The 22715-nt window shown below is 48.6% G+C and overlaps 1 protein-coding gene across 1 annotated transcript in view; it reads right to left on the minus strand.

The window, feature by feature from the left end:
- Nucleotides 1–1450: 1450 nt before the first annotated feature.
- The window catches only part of PLXDC1 (plexin domain containing 1), a 70268-nt gene continuing 49003 nt past the window's right edge, over nt 1451–22715 (minus strand). The window contains exons 9-14 of the mRNA XM_049861007.1: nt 21128–21209; nt 17505–17565; nt 15785–15920; nt 9688–9723; nt 7320–7480; nt 1451–5982 (exon numbers count right to left, since the gene is read on the minus strand). Of these exons, the coding sequence (XP_049716964.1) occupies nt 5863–5982; nt 7320–7480; nt 9688–9723; nt 15785–15920; nt 17505–17565; nt 21128–21209 (596 nt within the window). The 3' untranslated portion in view covers nt 1451–5862. The remainder of the gene's footprint in view (nt 5983–7319; nt 7481–9687; nt 9724–15784; nt 15921–17504; nt 17566–21127; nt 21210–22715) is intronic.

The raw sequence follows: 22715 nt of genomic DNA on the forward strand, positions 1-22715 counted from the left end.
CCCCATGATAGACAGGGAGCAACCTCAAATAGGAATCTGAAGACCTTGCGTTGGGGATTGTCTTGGCTTCTTACTAGCTGTGTGGCTTTGGGCAAGTCACTTCATGGTGGCTGGTACACAGAAGGTACTTAATAAATATGGGTCAAATGAATAAATAAGCAAACCGCTGTCTGAGCCTCAGTCTCCTCACCTGGAAAACAGGGGAATAATGCCTCCCCAACCGGCTGCTATAATGTAGGTAAAACTATTTCCTGGACAGTGTTTCTCAAATTTTCCTGGGGAGCTGCTCAAGTGCAGAGTCTGACTCGATAGGTCTGGGGTGGATGGGGCTGACAGTTTACACTTCCAACCAGCTCCCACGGGATACTGACGCTGCCATCCCCAGACCACACTTGGAGCAGCAAGGTCTTAGACTCTAAAGTGCTTTACAAGTGCTTAGAATTATTAACATTATTTCTTCAGCCATAGGGTGTTGGGGGTGGGGAAGTCTGTTCCAAGGACAGGATGACCAATCCTCGCGGTTTTCCCATTACTGGGGGTTTCCTGGGATGCAGGATTTTGAGTACTAGAACCAGGACCTGTCGAGTCGATTCTGACTCATAGTGACCCTATAGGATAGAGTAGAACTGCCCCATAGGGTTTCCAAGGAGTGGCTGGTGGATTTGAACTGCCAACTTTTTGGTTAGCAGCTGAGCTCTTAACCACTATACCAACAGGGCTCTAGAACCAGGAGAGTCCTGGCAAAACTAGAATAAGTTGGTCACCCTATCTGGACAGTGGAAGAAGAAAGGGAAGCTTTGGCCTAAGCTGCTGCTTGAACTGAAAAACAAAACAAAACAAAAACAGATGAAGCTGTTTGCTAAGCTTAGACCAATGAGTCCTATCCCACCTTCGTGTTTTACAGAGGCGAGAATACAAACCAAACCAAACCTGTTGCCTCGAGTAGATTCCGACTCACAGACAGAGTAGGACTACCCTATAGGGTTTCCAAGGAGCAGCTGGTGGATTCAAACTGCCGACCTTTTTGGTTAGCAGCTGTAGCTCTTAACCACTACACTGTCAGGGTTTCCAAGGTGGCAACAGGCCCAGAGAAGTTCGTTGACTTGGCCCCCATTACACAGCTACTTGGGCAGAGATGGGGCCACAGCCTGGTCTCTGACGCCAACTCCCTGCGTAGCGCAGTGCTTTCTCCACGAGTTCACATCGTCTTTCCCGACACTTTCCTCTTTACTTGGCAAACACAGTATGTTCATTTATTAATTGGCTTGTTTGGAGCCTGAAGTTTGGCATAGTTGATTTTGGTTGTGAGGGATTCAAAGTTTTCCTCTTTTTGTTTTGGTTTGCATACTCATGGTTCGTGAGCAAAATACGCACGCAAAGTAATAAAAACAAATGAGGGTGCTAAAGTTGTTTGAATGCAAAGTACCCAGAAATGTGACATCATCACTTTACTCAGATTTATTTTGTATCTTTAGATAGGGGATTAAAAATCCATGAGGTTTACTTCTAGGGATTTACAAACCCAAATAAGCAAATAGTTGAGATCTCTTTCCAGGTGTCTCTGATGGAGGTGGGGGCAGGTGGTTGGGAAAAGCGCTCCTGGTGGATGGATTGCTGGAGGTTGTTCCTGTCCTCCTAAGGGCAGGTACTTAGTGAGAATGTCAGAGATGAGCAATAACCAGGACTAAGGTTGTGCAGCAATTTGCAGAATGTCACCCCAAATCCTTTGCACTTTATTTTGCACACAGCAGCAGTGGAAAAAGGTTTCCTTTTATTATTAACACTGAGAACCCATGCAGAGAATTCACACTAAATATGTGAATACACAGCATTTAGGACAACTAGGGTGCCTTCAGGGAGCTCTGGTGACACAACGGTTAAGAGCCACCAAAATGAAAGGTTGGTGGTTCAAACCCACCCAGCAGCTCTGTGGGGGAAAACCTGGCAATCTGTTCCCATAAAGATACAGCCTAGAAAACCATATGGGGCAGTTCTACTCTGTCACATGGGGTGGAAAACCAACTCAATGGCCCCTAACAATAACAGAGTGCCCTCAGTCCCCAGATCCTTCTAATTGTGCTGGAAGTTCAGGTAGGTTTTTGGTGAGAGAATGCATTTTAACTGTGACATTGACTCCTGGTGTCCGTTCTCATGGCCATGGAGTCTGGGCACAGCCTCTGGTCAGTCCTCTGTGCAAGCCTCCAACTCCAATGCTCCTGTTCCAGGACCCAGAGAAGAGGGTCTTAACCCTGCCTACAACCAGATGAATGGTCAGCTAAAGTGGTGAACACTCTGCTTTACAGTGTGGTTGGCTGGCAGCTTTTGCCACTGTCTTAATTTAACAAATCAAGTTACAGGCTGAGCATAGATACAGCCTTGTCCAACGTTTTTAGCTATAAAATGTATGCGTATGTATGTGCATGATACATTATGGTAAAACACAAAAATTACAAAAAAATTGTTTTAATTGGTTCACCAAGAACCTCTAATAGTGACCCAAGGACATTTCTGAGCTCAGGCTCCAGGTTGAGGCCTGGAGTGACCTCGAGTCCTGAGGCCTGCTGGGGTAATCAGGTGATGCCTAATTACGGCTGAAGGGAGGTGGCCTGTTGGCCAAGCCTGGAAAGCCCATCTGCTACCCGGGGCACTCCTGGGTGTTGGGGTTGATGACTGGGCTCATGCTCGTGTTCTAGAATCAGAAACCCCTGGAACTTCAATGAACAGGTCCACAAATCTAGGAGTAACCAGTCGAAGAAGAATGAAGTTGTGCTTACAGCCTTTTCCATGGAGTCCCCTCTCGTACTCAGCCTCTGTGTTTCTCATTCCCATTTTTTTGTTGGTTCTTTTGAGTTCTGATACAAAACAGAGCCTTCCAGAGACCTTCTGATCTCTCTGTACAACAGGAAAACTCCCCACAGTCCGATTTCACAGCGTTGAAGCTTCCTGTCCCAGTGATGAACATCATGGGTCCCCAACCTTCCACTGTGGGTTCACTGTGAGGGTGCTTATAAGACACCGTGTGGGGAAGCTGCCAGCCAACCACCTGCTTTCCTTTTGGAGATGGTACGTGCCTGTAGGGGTGAGAGGCCTGGAAGTCTGGAAATGCTCTGCACTTGACCATCCACAGTATGTGAAGTACTACTTTGCCTTGCTAGACTTAGCCAAACTTGGAGGCTTGACCACAAGACCCCTGCATCTTCGTCTGGTTACTCACTCTAGAAATGAGTCACTCTCCATAGCTACCCAGTTCACCTGCTATAAACCTTAGAGTAAAACTCAGGTCTGTCTCAGAAACACATATCTCATCAGGGATCATGAAGACATTAACTCTATGTTTGGCTCTATTTCTTGGGTCTAAGTGTTTTGGCTAGAGAAATCCAGAGGCTTTTCATGTCCAAAGGCCTCTCTTAGTGATACATCTTTAGTTCTTTTTGTTGTAAACAAACCAGGCTGCCAGCTGTCAAATAGTTCTGCTTCTCAGGCCACTTGTACTGCGGGATCATCCAGGCTTGCTCTGGCCTGGGCCAGAGCCACCAAGCACTTTCCTTCTCCACCTGTAGTGGGTACTGGCCTTTGGCAGGGGCCTCGCCACATCACTGAGCCTTTCTACACTCTCTGTGTTATTTCCCTTCAGGATCCGGGATGGTTGGCTGAGCTCCCATTGGGGAGAGGTGTGATGGAGTTTGGGAGAGGGAAAAATGGGGCTATGCATTGCATTTAGCCACAACAGGAACTGCCCCACTGGCCATTTTAGACACATAAAGGTCACGGATGCCTTGCTGGTAGGGCAAAAGCAAAGAGCACCCTCCGGCCGGAAGTGCTAGGAGCCCAGGTCACTGACTGTGCGTCTCTCCTAACAAGAGCTCTGTTACAGACCTTTTGTCCTTTAAACCCACTGCCATCGAGTAGATTCCAACTCATAGCGACCCTATAGGACAGAGTAGAACTGCCGTAGAACTGCCGCATAGAGCACCTGGCAGATTCAAACTGTTGACCTCTTGGTTAGCAGCCGTAGCACTTATCCACTATGCTACCAGGGTTTTCTTTAGAAGCTTGAAAAGAACCCCACTGTCTTTGGGGCATTGTCTTTTTTCTGCTCCCCTGCCCTAGCTCCTCTCCCGGAAGCTCTCCCTCCTCTGATCCATGAAGCATCTATCTGAGAGGTCCAGCACCTATCCTACTCTGATTGTCAATAGCGTCCTCCTGAGGACGTGTCTTGATTGTTTGCAGACTGCCTACCCCCAGCCTGGGATGCCTTGTGCTTAAACTGACTTCTCTCTTTTGCAGTGTCCCTCATGACAGCATAGAGAGGGCATGACTAAGCAGAGGCTGCGATTTGACATTTGTTTGCTGCTGATATTTTTTACTCTGAGTGAGGATGAGCTGTAGATTTCAATTTTAAATGCTCTTCAGGAGGAGCCCCAACTTCTCACAGGGACAGAACTCCCTTAAAACCAGGTTAAATTTCAGAGCCTGAACACCCTGCACCGAAACCTTCTTGCAGAGCTGGGGAGACGGAAGCAACTTTCTAGGTCAAGGGCTTGTGTAGGAAGTCCCTTCCAGCAGAGGCAGAGATTTCCTGCTAAATGAAACTCCCTCATCAGCTTCTTCTGTCCCATCCACTTTGGGAGGTTTTGCTTCTCAACAGAATCTAACTGAACTGCCCTTGTTGGTATGTCTCAAGAAACCATCTAGCCACCCTATTTTTCTTGAAGTGCTATAAAAATCCAGCTCAAAGGAGGAAAAACATCAATTAGGCACGCCCTGTTTTTGGAGTCTCTGGGTGGTGTAAAGGGTTAACACACTTGGCTTCTAACCGAAAGGTTTGAGGTTCAAGTCCACCCAGAGGTGCCTTGGAAGAAAGGCCTGGTGATCTACTTCCAGCCACTGAAAACTCCATGGCTCGCAGTTCTACTCTGACACACGTGGGGTCAGCATGAGTGGGAGCTGACTCAACAGCAGCTGGTTTGGGTCTTTTGGTTTTTGGTGGTCCTCTCCGCAACCGACAGCCGAAGGGGCTCCTAAGTAAAATGGCCACCCAGTGTGACACTGAAATAAAGAGCCCCACACCATCAAACACTGACTCTCTGGGGCTGTGCACAGCATGACTCGCAGGTTGGAGGCTGGGCTGCAGGTGGGGGCGATGCCTGTGCTGCCAGCTACACACGTGTTGCAGGCGGAAGTACTGGTTCTCAGCAGAAAGGACAAGGTGAGAGAGCAAAGCCTAAAAATGCAATTTTCCCCACAAGTTCTTTTCTCCCCTTTCATTTGGCTTTCTTTTGGTAGACGACAGGCCACTCAGCGGTTTGCCACAGGGCTAACAGCAGCCGTACCTGGGGTTAGCAGATGGAAAGATTTCTTTCTTCGGCCTTTAGGGCAACAGAAGCTGGAGCTAGATACGCTGAGTCCATAGCCAGAGGACCAGCTCTCAAGTCTATGGACCCTGGGATGCAGCGGCCCCAATCTGGATTTTATTTATCTTATGCCATATGCAGGGGCTTTGGGTGACCAGGAGCAGGGTGTCTGAATATCTCCAGGTGGGAGGGGCCCTCTGGGTCAGGTGCAGAATAGACCACTGAGGGACCTAGAAGGGGGAGACCTCTTACATCAAAAGAGGATAAGATTAAGTTATTGCTCCTTAAAAACAACCCTGCTTCAAAATCAGGGGCTGCTTTTCCCCTCCTGCTTGAATATCTGGGGTGTGACAATCACACTGTAGCTCTGGCCCCTATACACCACTGTCTTATCTTCCCAGTCTCGGGTATGTTCAGAGGAGGCCAAGAAAAGCCGCTTCTCTTCTTTGCTCTGAGGTCCCCAGGTCTTCCTCCTTTCCTACCCTTCAAAGGGGAGACCTGGCCGCTCTCAGCACTGCTCGGCCTCCACAAAGCCCTCCTTCTCGTGGCCCGAGGGCTCCACTTCCGTGTAGGTGGAGTGGTTGGGGTGGTTTCGGAACTTCATGGCCGGCCAGTGGTGAGGTCTCCGCTGTGGAAGGCACAAAGTCAGCGGTGTGAGTGCACCCACCAGAGACCCCACCCCCTGAGGGACAGCATAAAGCACCAAGCGCCAAGCATCTCTCTTTCACATGGGCCCTAGAGCGCTGGGAGCCTACTGGGAGCCAGGTGAAGGACAGGGCCCCCTCTTCCTAAAAGACCCCCTGTTGTGATCCCGGGAACACCAAGAAACCTGCTGGGAGTGGGAGAAGTTTGAAAGGAAAACATTTTTATCCCTCACTGCATGGTCTGCAAAACAACTTGCTGAGTAGAGACCCAAGACTGTGGCAAGTGAAGGAGTGGGAGACGGCCTGAATGATCTGGGACCGCATGGCTATGCCAAGACAATCCGCCAGACAATATAGGTTCTGCCGACTCTTTTTTTAATCAGAGTCTGGTGGGCTTATTAGAATGCAGATTCCTGGGCTTGCCTCTGACTTGCCCCATCAGAATCCCTGTGGCCTGGGAATCTACAGTTCCCCAGGTGATTCCCAGGTAGGCTAAGACTTAAGAATGATTGGCTAGGACTCACAAGAAATGGGGGTCACCTAAGCAAAAAAAAAAAAAAAAAAGGGGAGGGAAAAAACTAGGCCTCTGAGTAACGAGGTCAGTGGCTCATGAGCCATGCAGAGGGGACTATAGAGGGTGCCACAGCTATGCCATGAGAAGAGCTTGGAAGAAGCCAAGCCTGGAGGTCTGGGGGCAGGAGCTGCTGAGCTTTGTGGCCCGAGTGAAGGGGGCTGCACCACCTTCCCATGCTGCACCTCAGGCTAGTTCTTCAGAATTCTGAGACATTCAAAACTGTAGCATCCTTAATCAAAGTTCCCAGGGAGCACAATGCTCATTACAGTTACAAATTGTTAATTCCAATCTAAAAAAGCCACACAGCAGGCAAAAAGACAGAGACCTCGGTTCCATTATTGCTTTGAAGAAGCACTGAGCCTGGAATTCGGGGATGAGAGACCATAAACTATTAGGAACAGGCTGCACAGTCACTAAATGGTCACTGTGTGGCACTTTCGGCCTTCTTTCTTTCCTCTGTGGACTTTTCTGTTTTCACAAATGGGGGAGCAAAAGCAGATGGGCTGTTCAACAGGGACAGGCATGCTGAGGTAGTTCTGAGGTGCCGGCCCTGAGATTAACCTAACTAACCCGATGCTAACATGACTAAAAAGGCACCAGTCAGTGCAAGGTGTGCCAGGATGAAGTTGATGGTTTCCCAGGTAGGAAGAGGGTGGGTGAGGATGAGACAGGGAGAGGCAGGTACTAAAGGGCCCTGGGCATGCTGATGTAGAAGATGGAGGACCTGTGGCCAAATTCCATACTGACCTCGATGAAGAAGAGTGCAGCATTGGAGGTGGGGTGGCCATTGATGTAAATCCCAACCAGGATAATGGCTGCCACAAGGAGGACTGCCAGCACAATGCCCACGATGGTGCCCAGGTGCACTGGGGGACTGTTTGTCTTGGGGGATAGATTGTTCTGAAGGCCTGTGGAGAGACCATTAGGGCAGGGAGGTAATGTATGAGCAAGGAAGGTTGGGGCATGGCTGGGCAAGGAGTCTTGGGTTCTAAAAAAGTCCCAGAGATGAAAGCTGACCGAACCTTTGGATCTAGTTTTCAAGTACATGAAAAGGTAAGGCAGGAGTTGGTGGCAACATTATGACATAACACATTGTTCTTGGCATTGTTCAGGTGATTTTCCAAAATCATTTAAAAGTTGCCCAAAGGTTTCTTAAGGATCGTGGTAAGAGAAGTTCTCAATGATACCCGTGCCACGTAAGTGCTTTTAAGGAATTCACAAAGGGAATGTGATGGTTAAGAGTTTGGCTCTGGAGTCTGGTTGCCTGGGTTTGAATCCAGGCTCTATCACTCATTAGCTGAGTGACCTTGGGAAAATTATTTAACCTCTCTGTAAAGCAAGGACACTAATAGTAACTACCTCATAGGGTTCTTGTGGGGGTTAAAATGGGATAATTCATGTCAAGTGTTCAGGACAATGGTTGGCATCTAGGAAGACCTACAGAAAGCTTAGCTGTTATGATATCAAAATTATCATATTATTACTTGTCACTGTCCACCACTAGATTGGGACCTCCTACAGAGCAGGGACAGTGTCTTATTCATCTCTGTATTCTTGGCCCTTAGAAAAAATGATGGACCCATTGTAGGAGCTCAATAAAAGTCCATGGAATGAACTAGGTTCTCTGGAAGCTAATAAACCAGCAGGCACTCTCTAAGAACATCCCAAAGTATTTGAAATACATCCCAAAGAGGAGGCTTAGTATTTTACATAGACTGAATGGAAACCTGGAAGATCATCAAGTCCAACTCCTTTCTTGCATGGTTGAGGTAATGGAAATGCAGAGAGGCGAAGTGACTTGCCCAAGAATATGCAAATATAGTGCCAGCCACTAAGAAGCCTATTTTCCTGATATTACCTAGGTGGTTACTTTCTTCTTTACCCTACCCTAAAGGAATATGGAGGTAATGAGATGGAGAAGACAGAACACTATGTATGCAACAGAAATATTGGGTTCTTTTTACACAGCTAATGTGGGGGATGGAAGTCAACAGTGGGGTGGAGATTTTTAGTAGGACATCATATGCATTCAAAATCACTGTCCTCCCCACCCCTTTTTTTCTGCTCGGGACTCTGTGAGCAGAGGAAACCCAGGAAAGAACCTATCTCCAGGCACTCCAGTGCATGGTTAGTACCTCTACCTGCCAACAAGTAGGAGAGTTGAGGTGGCACACCCCAAGCTAGCCTTCTCCAACGTGGTCAGCAATCAGCCTGCTGCCTACATTGACTCTGGTGATCTGATGATCAGGGTTGCCACTGGTGAGCACATGGTGCAGAGGAGAATGCGGCCCAGCCATTCCCCACCATCCAAACACACACCCAAAACCGCTGTCTATGAGAAGTCTTGGCTTCATCTCTGGTGGTAGACCCAATCAAATTGCCTCATTAATAACCTTTCTTCCCCACTGGACCCTTACATAACAGTCCCCAGCACTTGGAAGTGAAGGCCATTTCCATCTCCACTCTACTCCACCACCAGTCCATCTCTATCTCCACTCAACTTGGTGGTTGCAGCAAGGGCTTGAGCTGGCTCTGGGCAAAGGGCAGGGTAGATGGGGCTGTCTCATGTCACCAGAGAAGAGATCATCTTTCCAGGTAATTCTGGGGTAGGGGAATCCCACTTGGTGCCCTGCAAACCCTTTCAGTGGATAACTTTTGTACACTGTCTGCCAACCCAGGTCGGGAATCAAAGGAAGCTTGATAGGAGACAAGCTGCTCTACACCCTCATTGACTCTGAGGCCCATGGGGATAAAAGGCTGTAGCCACATGCCCCACACTGCCACACCTGCTCTGTCTCAGGCCTTCCTCCTCCTCCCACTCACTTCAGGGTGGTGAATGTTCAAGGGCAGAGGTGGGAGAAGAACCACAAGAGGTTCTTGGCTGAGATGAGAAATGTCTAGGTGTAGAATGTTCCTTCAACCTAGGGGCCTGTGCCCAGAAGCCCACCTGCCTTCCCCCCCAGCCCAAGGTTTGGAATGCTTAGGCTGCTGTTGCTCCCTCCCCTCCCCCACTTGGAATAAAAATAAAGAGGCCAGGTGGTTGCTCCACCCTCCTATGGAGTAGGTCCAAGAGGCAGCGAGTCTGGTCAAGAGGGGCAGGCAGTTCTGTACTCACCGTCTCCTCCTGCGTAGGGGTTCAACTTGGTGTCATCTCAAAGAGAGAGGAGAGAGGGAGCAGGATTAGTGCAGTCATTATGGCCTTTGTCACTTTAAGTCTGAATGGCGCTTTAGGGAGGCTCAGTCCAAACTTTCATTTTAGTGGCAAGGAAACTGAAGCATAGGGATGGGAAGTGACTTGCTCAAAATCACACAGTAAGGTAATGGTAGCTGTCCACTAACAAGCCAACTTTTCCCAGTCTTGTGTTTATCCATTATGAAAATATTTATTGAGTGTTTACTATGGGCTGGGCACGAGGGGTAGGTGCTGGGGATACAGCGGGTAATAGATGTCATCTCTGTCTTAAAGAAGTTAACAGGTATGGGGGCGTGGGGGGTAATTAAAATCCAGCATGATGAGGCTCTGCCTGGGGTGCCTTACACAGACAGAGGAGGTCAAGGCTTCCTGAGGGAAGTGATTCCTAAACTGAGATGGAGGCTAGGGTAGGGTCTGGGAAAAAGACTTCCAGACGGAGGGAAGAGTACAGGCAAAGGCCCAGAGTCACACAGAACTTGGCCAGTTGAGAAATAAAAAGCAGTTCAGTGTAGCTGGAAGGCGGAGAGTACGTGAATGGGAGCTGATGAGAGATGAGGTTGGCAGGAGAGTAGGGTGTCTGGAAAGCCAAGTTGAAGACTTTGCACATTCTCCTAAGGGGCAACGAGAAGCTAAGGAAAGGTTTGAGGAGGGTGTGTGTGTGAGGTCATATCTGCAGGGTGACCTCCTCTGGGCTGCATTGTGGAGGACAGATTTCCACACCAACACACTATCTACACCCTAAGGTGTGTATCCTGAGGCTTTCTAAATAAGTTCCAATGGTTGACCCTTCCTGTTCTTTTCCCCACAGACTCATAGGGGCAAGGAAAAGAAGAGTTCCACGTCAGGAGAAAGCTCTAGATGACTGAAGATTATTGCTTTAAGTACCAAAAGTTTAAATATATCTAGCCATTCCACAATTCACGGCCTGCAGTGTGTATTTTGTTTCTGTTCCCCTTCCAGCACCTCCAGCATCCATGTCATTTTAAAGACTTTTACTGGTTCCCCTCTGCTCATGAACTTCACAGGTGTTCAAAGCCCTTCACAGTTTCTCTCTGATCTTCTTTCCAAGAGTCACCTGCCACAATCCAACACTGTGGCCACAACAAGCTGAGGCTCTGTCCACCCCCCTCCCCTTGCTTTCATAACTGAGTTGCTGTATATACTGTTCCTCCTGCAGGGGGCGCCCTTTCTCCCCATCACTACTCCCCTTTCAAAACAGTCCCACCACTGAAAAAACTCCGAAGAGCTGGGATTAGGTTGAGGAGAGGGAGGGAGGGTTAAGCTCCGGCAGGGTTGGATCCTGTTTTGATTTAAAATTCTGACATTTTGTTCATAACAGAATTTTTTGGCATTAATTTTGATTTTTTTAAATATTGCATTAAAAGCACAGATGAGAACTTTAAGGGTCAGAGAGCTTAAATTAATGGTGATGAAATAATACGGAGATAGAATGGTGACACATGTGGCATACGTAACCGATATTATTGAACCGTTCATGTATAAATCATGAATGGATTTAAGTTTGGATACGTATATTGCCGCCAAAAAGAAATAAATTTTTTTAAAAGAAAAAAATTGCATTAGAATATTATCTACCTCAATGATTGCTTTTTGGGGTTTTCGAGGGGCACTTCCTCAAATTTTGTGCCTGAGGCGAATGTCTCACTCACCTCATCATAGTCCTGGCTGTGGCCCTGTCGCTTCCAGGAGGAGAGATGGCTGCGTCCTCCTCTGTGTTCCTTTGCACTTGATACCTGTATCCTTTGTAGCATCTTGGCTGCCATTGTTTCCCTAGAAACCGTGCACTCCTCTACACTCAACCTGTTTACACTCAAGGTGCCTGCTCTGTTATACATTTCCAGTCAATCTCACAATGTAAAAAAAAAAAATCACAGTAGATAATGGAAGAATAAAGCATAAAAAATTTTAAAACTGGTGGGATGCAGACCTCAAATTCTCATAAAAAGACCAGACTTAATGGTCTGACTGAGACCAGAAGGACCCCAGAGGTCATGGTCCTTGGACCTTCTGTTAGGCCAAGCCTGGAACCATTCCCAAAGCCAATTCTTCAGACAGGGATCGGACTAAACTGTAAGACAGAAAATGATACTGGTGAGTGAGCTTCTTGGCTCAAGCAGACACTTGAGACTATGTGGGCAGCTCCTGTCTGGAGGCGAGATGAGGAGGCAGAGGGGGAGAGGAGCTGGTTGAATGGACACGGGCAATACAAGGTGGAGAGGAGGAGTGTGCTGTCTCATTGAAGGGAGAGCAGCTAGGAGTACATAGCAAGGTGTATATATAAATTTTTGTATGAGATACTGACTTGGTTTGTAAACTTTTACTTAGAGCACAATAAAAAAATTTTTTTTGGCTTTTTAACTGCCTCCCTATAAGGAAGGCGGGAATAAGGTGGAAGAAAGAACTAGAAACTAAACTTTGAATACACCTGGTTTTGTAGATTTGCATTTGGAACTGTGTAAATCATTATTTAATAACCGTATAATTATAAAAAAAAAAAAATCTAGAAAGCAGCCCCCCAAAATTGAATGTAAAACAAAATAAATAGAGATTTGTAGACTTGGGTACATTTCTGTCAGGAATTTCAATAACCATGGTATTTAAACACAGCTCTGGGTCTATTTTGTTACTGCACGTTGAAATGAATTGGGTAATCAAAGCTGACCAAAGTAACCCTAAATATCATTCGGCAAATTAACTTGATTAGAATCAACTTGTTTCGAATCTAGACCACTGAGATCAGTAGCAGCTCAGTCCTCGCTTGCCACTGAACAAAAGGACATGGCGCCACCAACTGCTAGTCCCTCGCACAATGCTACAGAAGGCGACCGTGCCCACAACAGCTTTTCTCCTGCTCACCAAAAGCTGGCTCCCAGCTGCCATCTTGTTGGGAGTCCATGGAATGCAAATCAGGCTCCCTAATGAAGGGATTGTGGCATAGCTGCATGGAAGCTCACACCCAGCAGAAGAAATGCATGTAAGGCTTATTGAATGAGTGGTCATTTTTCTGTAGTTAGTGGTCACTTCTCGCTGCTATCAACATTTTCTGTTCTGCTGCATGTAAGACGAGCCCTTATATTGCACACAGTTATTCTGGTTGAGCCCCTGTCTGTCCTTGCAATAAAATGCATGGGCTTTATGACAGCTCTTGCCACTCAGAGGACATCCTGGGTCACTTCAGTGAGTAGCATTTGATTACAAGTGAACAACTCTTAGAATCCAGCTTCCATACCTCCTGCTCCCTGGGCCTCTCTGCTTCCCTGCCTGGCTAGTACCAGAAGGGGTCCAGGCACTCTCCAGCAACCTGTTCCTCCCACCCTGATGCCTTCTGACTCTGCTGTACTCTGGGTGGTACACTGCATCCTTCATTGAAAACATCATCCTGTTATAGACTGTATACCCCATGGCTGCCTCTGTGGCTACAATGGCACAGACAGAATGATGACTGAAACCTGTCCTCCCAAGACACCTTAGAGTTGGATGTGTGTGTGGAAAACTTCATTAAAAATTTCCCCTTATAACTGGATAATCTATGCCACCTCCTGCAGGACTGGGAGGACATAGAGCCATAATTGTCTTCCCTTATTCTAATGAATGTGTTCTGTTGGGGACTATTACACAGCAAAACAGAGGTGAGACACATTCCTGGCTTGGCAGGAGACCCACACTGATAATAAAACTGGCAAACAGGACATGATGCTTCTACGTAGGGACAGCCATCAAGGCAGCGACATGAGAGAAATGGAGTCTTGGGAAGGCTGCGTAATTGACCAAAGTCACATGGCCTAGAAGTAATAAGTCAGGATTTGAACCTGGCCCTCAAATGCTGCATCCTGAGCTCTCCACACCCAACCACAGCCACCCTTCTGGCCTCTGACGCTCAGGCTGAGCCAAACAGTAAACTCCCTGAGGTAAAGACTGGGTTCTAACCTTTAAGGGTGTCTGCAGCCACCAGCCTAGTTCTAGGCACAGAACGTGGCCTCAATAAACGCACGAGGTAAACTGAGGGGTGACTGAGCAGGGGTTTCTTCCTTCCAGGTGGAGTTTCTCATACCTGGAAGGTCACCCCTGGACCCAGTTATGAGCCCCCAAGGGCAAGGTTTCCTCCTGCTCTTTTTTCCTTTACTCCCCCGACAGCACCAGCACAGTCCATACCTGTGCCAGAACCAGCAGCTTCAGAGTGAGGGGAGTCATTTCAATGTGCCTCAGTTGTTCCTCCTTCTCTATTTTTCCCTGCTCCAGAAGCCACCTAGACCCTGTTTCATTTCTTTCAGCACCGAGAAAGGCAGTGGGTTGAGGGGAAAGATCTCAGTTTTTAGAACCAGACAAAACTGGACTCCTCTTCCTGGCTGTGTGACCCTGGGAAAGTCATCTACCTCTCTGAGCCTTAGTGGCTCTTCTATACCCATTGCCATCGAGTTGATTCCAACTCATAGTGACCTTAGAGGACAGAGTAGAACTGCCCCATAGGGTTTCCTAGGAGCAGCTGGTGGATTCAAACTGCTGACTTTTGGTTAGCAGCCGAGGTCTTAACCACTGCACCACCAGGGCTCCATGTCCTCTATAAAATGGCAATAAAATATTATCAATGTACAGGACTGCCAGGAAGACTAAGTATTAATGCATACACAACTTTAGCACCCTACCTGGCACAGAGTAAGTCTCCCCAAAATGTTAGTGCTTTCTATCATTTGCTCACCCTCCTTCACAGCTTCCCTCCAGCCAGATCTACCGGTTCCTGCTCTAGCTCTCCTGTTCCCTTTAGAAAGGCAGGAGGTGCTGAGGAAAGAACATTAAGAACATCCCACCACATACTTCTCATGTGACCCTGATAACCTACTTTGCCCCTTATAAGCCTGTTTCTTTATCTATGAAATGAGATTGTGACTGAATAATGTTTTGAAATATTAACTAATTTTTTCTTCTCGCCTGTCCTCTTTTCCATTCACCCCTTCCAAGCAGGTATTTGACTCTGTGCTCACTGCCTCAGGAGGTGGTGAGAGCCCATGTGTCTTTCAGTCTTAGCCTAAGGAAAACTGGCTTTCAAATCTAGATGTGGTGCCTCAAAAAAGCCTAAGAGAGAGTACTGTCCCAGAGAAAGTCAAAGAATCCTGGGGTGGGGAGGAAGGAAGAAGGGAGAGACTTGAGGTTCCTAGGACTGGAGGGGCCTGTGTGGGGCCTTCCAATGGTAGGCATGGGCTTCCCTGAGATGGGGTGCTGCCTGCTGTCTCCAGGCGATGGAACTCAGGTGGTTTCAACTTAGACCCCCAAGCTAGGAGGTGGCAGAGAAGCCCCTGGGGATAGCCAGGCCTGAAGACGCAGGGGTAGATCAGCACTGATCCAAGATGGAGGACACAGTGGCCCCACCCTGGCCCTCCGCCTATGCTAGGTCATAGGAGAAGGGAGCCAGCCTGAGAATGAATGGCTGAGGTGGAATTTCCCACCACTCTAGCCAAGAAGGGGCTGAGAAACAGAAATGAGGTTAAGTTACAGAAAAATCAGGCAATCTTTTTCTCTCACATCTGAGTGTGTGGACTGAGTTCATATCTGCTATAGGGATGATAAGACCTCACAGGGTTCTATGAGGGATACTATTAAAATTAACTAAGATAAAGTATACAAAATGTCTGGCACTGGGCTGGGACATTAGTTTTTCCCTTTACCTGCCCCTAAAAGTACTTGTGCCACCACAGTAAATTCTGTCCCACCACCACGATATAGGCCACACAGTGGTTAGCACCTGGGTGCAACAACACTCCTTCTACAGGGGGCTCTGCTTCTCACCAGCTCGGTGGACTGGGCCAAGTGACCAAACTCTCTGAGACTCAAGCCCCTCATCTGTAAAATATGGAGCAATTCCTATTTCATGAGATAATTAATTCCATGAGATAATTCCTATTCCTATCCCCGTCAGGGATAGTGAGTGCTCCAGAGGGGTAGCCCTTCCCCTTGACTTCTCCCTCCCCTTCTCACCCCTGCGGTTCAGGGGTTCAGGCCTCACCTTCCGTGGTGAGGCTGTCGATGAAGAGGGAGGAGGAGGTGGTGGTGAGGTCTCCATCAAGGGGGCTGAAGGAGCTATCGGGGGAGGATGAGTAGTGGTCCTCATCCTGGAAGTCATCACATGTCTTGCCTTCTGCCTGCAAGAGAGACCCCAGCACTGCTGCCCCAGAAAGAGGCCTCGCCAGTGGGGAGGGCCACCCACAGCAAACAGCCCTCAAGCAGGAGGACCGTGAGGCGCTTTCATCCCTCAGTGGCCAGAAAACTGGAGATTCTAGTGCATGGTCCAAGCATGGTAATCCAACCAAAGCTAGGCACTGAATGCGCTTAAGCCTTCCACTTTATCCTGAAAGCGCCTTATCTTACAGGGCAATTTATCTGTCAGCTGCCCCGAATTCTTCCTCAAGGGAGGCACTGAGATGCCAATCTTAAATGGAGCAAATCCGAACATGTACCAACAGCCAGCATCAGAGGTGGACTGCGGGACAAGATGCTTTTTAAGGCCACAAAAAGACAGCACGGCTGCGGGTCCAGAGGTTTATGTTCAAAGGCTGGGCCCAGCACCTTCTTGCTATGAGACGCAAGCCAAGTCACTAAACCTCTCTGAGCCTCAGTTTTCCCCTCTGATCAGTGCAGCTTTTGGGGTTGTGTTAGGATTAAATAAGAGCAAGTGTGGCGCAGCACACAGTGAAATGGTTGGCACATGTAATATGCTTGATAAATAAATATCCAAATAAGAAAAGAAGGGATGGAGAGAGGAAGGGAAGAAAGAAAAGACGCGTGGATGAATGGATCTGTCTGTGTTAGTATAAGGTGTAAGAATAGGCGGTTCCCCACCCACAATCAAAGTGGTGGAAATTTTTGGAAAATTCCAGCAGTGAGAAGGAACCTGTATGGGTATCTAAATGGGAGGTGCCTTGAACAACTCTGCTCACTCCCAGAATGACTGCCTCCCTCAAAAGCCTGAGGGCTGGAGCCGTGGCCAGCATTTCATTAACATCACCAGATGCACAGCCTCCCCAGAGGACCCAGCTGTGGCTCAGACCGCATCCAGTGTACCCTCTGCACAGATGCAAAGTTCCCGGAGCACGGCCCGGTTAAGGCCAAGTCTCCAGAAGTGCTTATCTCAGGGAATACACACACACACAGAAAAAACCCAGCTGCCGTTGAGTTGATTCTGACTCATGGTGACCCCATGTGTTGCAGAGTAGAACTGTACTCCATAGGGTTTTCATGACTGTGATCTTTCAGAAGCAGGCCTTTCTTCTGAGGTTCTTCTGGGTGGGTTTGAATCAGCAACCTTTCAGCTGGTAGGTGAGTACTTAATTGTTTGCACCACCCAGGGCCTCCTCAGGGACCACCCATTCCAAAACCTGTTTCTGTGGAGTTGATTCTGACTCACAATGACCCTATAGGACAGGGTAGAACTGCCCCCATAGGGTTTCCAAGGAGCGGCTGGTGGATTCGAACTGTCAGTCTTTTGGTTAGCAGCTGAACTCTTAACCACTGCACCAGCAGGGCTCCCAGGGACCCACAGAGCCTCCAAAACCTCCCAAGGCTGACTGGCTTCAGAGCAATCTGGAAAACAAGTCCCAGGTGGAGGGAGAATTTCACCAAGGGCCAGATGCCTTCAGAAAAGCCAACTGGGGAGGGGCCCGCTGGCAGCCCTCCTGCTCTGCCACAGCCTGACACAGGGGTCACAGCAGATCATTTCTGCCTCTCACCTCCTGGGCACAGCCGTAGGCCAGCCACTCCTGGCGGTAGCGGTCAAAGCCACTGGAGCATCTGCAGAGGGACCAAAAAGTCAGAGATGTGATGGGATGTGACAGAGGAGCCCTCCCCCTCATTTCACCTGACTCAGATATGCTGAAGTAACAGCTCTCCAATAGTGGTGGGGGTGCTAACCTCTCAGGGCTGGAGTGGTCAAGCTCCCCAAGGCCACTAGACATGTGCCCTTGGTGCCAGGCAGCTGCAGAAATGGGAGTCAGATCTCCTGCTTCCTCTACCCAACCTCTAGAAGGAGGTATTACTATACCCCACTTTCCCTCTGGCCCAGCTTCTGATGGTGAATGGGGGGAGTGGGGTGGTAGGTAGGCTGCATGGCTCTAATGACCTTTGAGGTTCCTTTGACTCTGTGATGCCATGACATTCCCAAGAATCCAGGGAATCTAAGGAATTCATACACATGTTTTCATCTGGAGAAGACTCGCTCATTCACAGAGCTCCACTCTAAGCTTGGGGTGGGATTGGCTGGGCTTCACTCAGCTGGGCATCAACAGATTTAGCCAACATGTCACTGCAATCATTAAAGGACAGAAATAAGGCTCCTGCCTGAGGCTAGAGGGATTAAAAATTGCTGACTCTGGTCCCCAGAGAGGACACTGTGTGATTCAGCGGGACTGGAAGACATTAAGCACTTCCTTAGGGAAGGGGTAGGGGCATGAGCATGGACCAGAGCATGCTCTTCATGGCATCATGCTTATATTTCCATTCTTTACTCTTTGGTGGCAGGGGAATCCACCGAGTCCTGATCTAGCTCAGCAACATGTGTGTGGGAAGAATAACATCACGAGCCACCAGTGCTGAGAAACAACGCGGGGCACATCAGCTTCCTGCACCAGCAGCTGCCTGCCTGTCTGCGGGAGACGTGGTGAGGCCAAAGGGTGAGACTTTCCAAGGATTGCCAACCTTTCCTTCTGAAGATGTCTCCTTGGCCCAGAGGTGCTCTTCCTGCAGCAGGGAGGCTGGACTGAGCCATCCACACGCTCCTTCTCTCTCAGACCCTCTGTGCCCACTACTTGGGGGAATGGCAGAACAGGGAGCTACTAGGGGCTGGGGGACTAAAGGGTATTTTAGGCACTTTAAACTGATTCTTTCAAGGATGGGTTGAGCCTTCAGTGTAGCATCACCTTCTAAACCCTGAACCAACCAACACAAACTCAAAGATGAAGGGCATGTGAAATGACCAACCACTGAGTGCCTCCTGAGTGCCAAGTGCTGTCCCAGCCACAGGCTCCTGCACCATCTCATAGGACCCTCACAATGGCTTTAAGACAGGGATCATGACTCTCATTTCCTGAGCCAAATCCCAGAGTTAAGGTTGCCCTTAGACTCCAAGGTGGACCACTGGGGAAAACTTAGGAGGAAAGGAAGACACCTTCCATGGGAGTGAAATTGTTTGAATCAGATCTGGCCGCAGAGTAAGGAGGGGAAGCCTGGGCAGCTGCGGAGGGCAATGAGTGGAGGGAAATGGGAAAGCAGAGGACCCAGGCTGTGACTGGAAGCAGCTTTTGGTGGGAGACACCACATTGTATGGCCCCACAGTCCTGCCCTCTGGCTTTTTAGGGACCTGCTGGAGTCAGCTCTCTGTTGCAGCCGAGCTCTAGAGAGTTGGCAGGGAGGGGTATGTGCTGGAGTGAGGATAGGCTGATGGGGGGGGGTTGTGTGGTGGGGGGCGGTGGGATGGTTTCCAGCATGGTGTGAGCCTTGCACTCCCTGCCTCTGATGGAGCTCATCTGTCCTGTGCTGACAACCACAGCAAAGGCAGATCCACAGCTAGAAGCCCTGGCCTTCCCCCAGCTGACCAAATTCTTAAAGTTGAGCTGAACTCAACACTGATGAAACTGTCATGGTGTCTGGCTCCGTTTTCCTTCTGGTTATTCCCTGGGTTTGGGCAGATATGTTAAGTGGGGGTTGTGTCAATGTGAGGATTTTGTTTTCATCTGACCCATTTCATGGTTCTCATGGCTCAGCTCTTGCTGGATGCTGAGTCACGCAGTGGCAGCCAGCCCCAGGATTCCAGGGCTCATCCAAGGTCATCTCTCTGTCGCTAAGACAATCGTTTTCAAACTTGAAAGTGCACAAGATGAACTACTTTAAAAATCAGATTCTCAGAATCCTGGTCCCAGAAGTTTATATTCAGTGGGTCTGGGATGGGGCCCAGGAATCCCCATTTTTAACAAGTCCTCCAGATGGTCCTGGGATGCTTGCAGTCTTCGGACCACTCTTTAAAAAACTCTGCTCCATGAAGAACCAACCTAGGTCTGCCCTATGTATCTTCTCTGAGGCTCCGAATCTTTCATGCAAAGGGTCCTGAGTGCTTTGCAGATATGCTGCTTGGTAGTTGAGGAATTAAAATAATGGTGCATGCCTCACCCACCTTTCCTTAACCACATAACCTCAGCCCACTTTAAAGGGAAAGCAAACTGAGGCTCCCAGAGAGTGAATATAAGCACAGCTGGTGGGAAGAACACTGGGGTTCTAAGTTGAGCCTCCCCCCACCATTTCCTTCCCAGCCCAGTGCTGTGTCCCGTGTGCTAGGCAGGCAGCCTGGAGCAGCAAGAGCTTCTATTTGTGCACCAGGAGATTGGAGAGGAGCAAAGGAAATGCTGACGGATGAATGGCAGCTGCATGAGAACTGGAAGACTCTGTAATTTTGCAATTTGCAAGATTGCCTAAAATGCTCTTGGAGTTCATAGGGCTTCCCACTCTCACCAGAGTCCTGGTCCTAAAAGAAACTTTTTTTTTTTTTTTTTTGCTCCTGCCATTTATTCATCTTGGCCAGGAGAACAGAGCTTGAATTCTGATTCTAATCTGTGAGGAAGTGATTTCAGATCAAGAAGTGGAAGATGAGTTGGATTTCAGAACATTATCCCTGAACTTGAATCTCATCCAGAATTTTCTCTGTTCCCCACACCAAGCAAACACAACTTGGTAGCTTCCCCCAACTTTCCATGGACGCCTGCAATTTCCATCCTCTGGTTTTCAGGAAACCCTGTTGCAACCTGAGAATAATCTTGAGGTGGTGGTTTGCACTCATGGGGCTCTAGCCCAGAGGCAGTGGCTCTTTGGCTCATACCCTGTCTCTAAGGCTATGGTTCTCACGCTTGTTTGCAGATGAGGCACCGTGTTAAAACGCAGGCCCCTGGGGTTTTCTCCATGAGATTCTGATGCAAAGGGCCTGGAGTGGAACCCAGGAATCAGCATGTTTAACATGGGATTCTGGGATGCCTGTAGCTGTGGACCATTCTTTGAGAAACCATGCCCTGTGGAGGGACATCCCTCCCTTTTCCCAGATGTGAGGAGAATCTCCCAAAAGCCTGGCATTGCCATAGGCCACACTCTACCACACAACCACCTCGATAAGTCCATGCCTCAGGGAGAAGTCCACTTCTGTGACACTGTTATCCTAAGGGTCAGGGTGGCACTGGCCAGAGACACCCTCATGTTGGCAAACCGCTGACAATGGGACCAGCCAAGAGGTCGAGGCAGGGAGTGGAACTGTGCCACCCTCTGCCCCTCCCCCACAGTCTGCCTGTGGGAACCAGAGGGCAAGCCAGGCACTAACCTCTGGAGGACATGGCACCAGCTGCAGTTGAAGGTCAGGTCCGAGGACATGCAGGCGTCACAGCTCTGATGCTGCAGGCAGGCTACAAGAGAGAAGGCAATGAACCCTCAATGCCAGGTTCTCTTCCACTCCCTCACAGGCACAAAGGGCACAGTTTTCCCAAACGCTGGGTGCTCACTGAGCCTCTGACTTACTGGGGGCCTTAAAACAAAAAAACTAAACTCGTTGCCATAGAGTCAATTCCAACTCATAGAGACCCTATAGCAACCCTATAGGACACAACAGAACTGCCCCCTTGGGTTTTCAAGGAGCAATGGATTTGAACTGCCAGCCATTTGGTTAGCAGCCAAACGCTTAACCCTTGCCCCACCAGGGCTCTATCGGGGGCCTTAGAGGGCATTAATGCCAACTTTACTCGAGTCCAGCCCTAATCTATCCTTTCCTTTCTCCCTCCATCCCTCCTTCCCTCCCACCCACACACCCATTCATCCATCCACCCATCCATCCATCCTTCCTTCAGTCACCAGAGGGTCAGGCCCTGAGCTGGTGCTAGGAATTCAGCAAAAAGTCCTGGTCCCTGCCTTCTTGGAGTTTATAATCATGTGGACAGACAGGCCATAAACAGATAATCTAATAAAAATAACTACATAATTATAATTGTGATGAGGCCTATCACATGAGGGTGCTATAGCATGTACAATGGGATTTCATCTCATATGGGAAATATCATTATATTTCCAAATAATTGGCTACAATCACAGGGTTGAAAGGGAATTTTTAAGATATTCTTGTTTAGGGGACCTCCCACCACCAAAAAAGCTGAGCTGGGAGCAGAGCGCATCCTTTCGACTCAGGGTCCCCGTGCAGAGAAGCTCCTGGACCAGGGAAAGATTGATGACAAGGACCTTCCCCCAGAGCCGACAGAGAGAGAAAGCCTTACCCTGGAGCTGGCACCCTAATTCAGACTTCTAGCTTCCTAGACTGTGAAAGAATAAGTTTCTCTTTGTTAAAGCCAAAAAAAAAAAAAAATCTGGTTTTAACCCCATCCAGGGCATGAAGCCCTGCTAGCTGGGAGCACTTATTCCCACTCCTAATGTTTCAGAGCGGAGGTCCACGTGGAGGGGTTGCTGTCGGAATCCCACTCCTGGTCTCTCCCCATCTCCTCACGCCCTTCTCCTGGAGAGCTAAGCCTCTGTGTGTAAACTAGGTGTACGCAGTCCCACTCCTCTCTTCTTTCTCTGTTCTTGGAAATGAGCAACCACAGGGAGTGTGCTTTGACCTCTGCTCTTCCACGCCTAAGTCTTACTTGGGGAAGTTCCTTGTCCTCTCAATGCCTCAGCCACCTTACTTTTAAAAGAGGGATAGTGATATTATCAGTCCATCTATCTATTGTTGTGAGGGTGAAATGAGATCATACCTAGAGAGCATAATAGTGCTGGACTCATGGTGGGTGCCCAATAAACGTTACTGGTTATCACTGACTGTTGTCTTATTCAATCCACTCAATAAACCGAAATAGTTTTCATTCACTCACTCATTCATTCATCCAATGAGTATTTATTGAGCACCTACCATGGGCCAGGCACTT

The sequence above is a fragment of the Elephas maximus genome, chromosome 19, assembly GCF_024166365.1.
Source record: "Elephas maximus indicus isolate mEleMax1 chromosome 19, mEleMax1 primary haplotype, whole genome shotgun sequence".
Lineage (NCBI taxonomy): Eukaryota > Metazoa > Chordata > Mammalia > Proboscidea > Elephantidae > Elephas > Elephas maximus.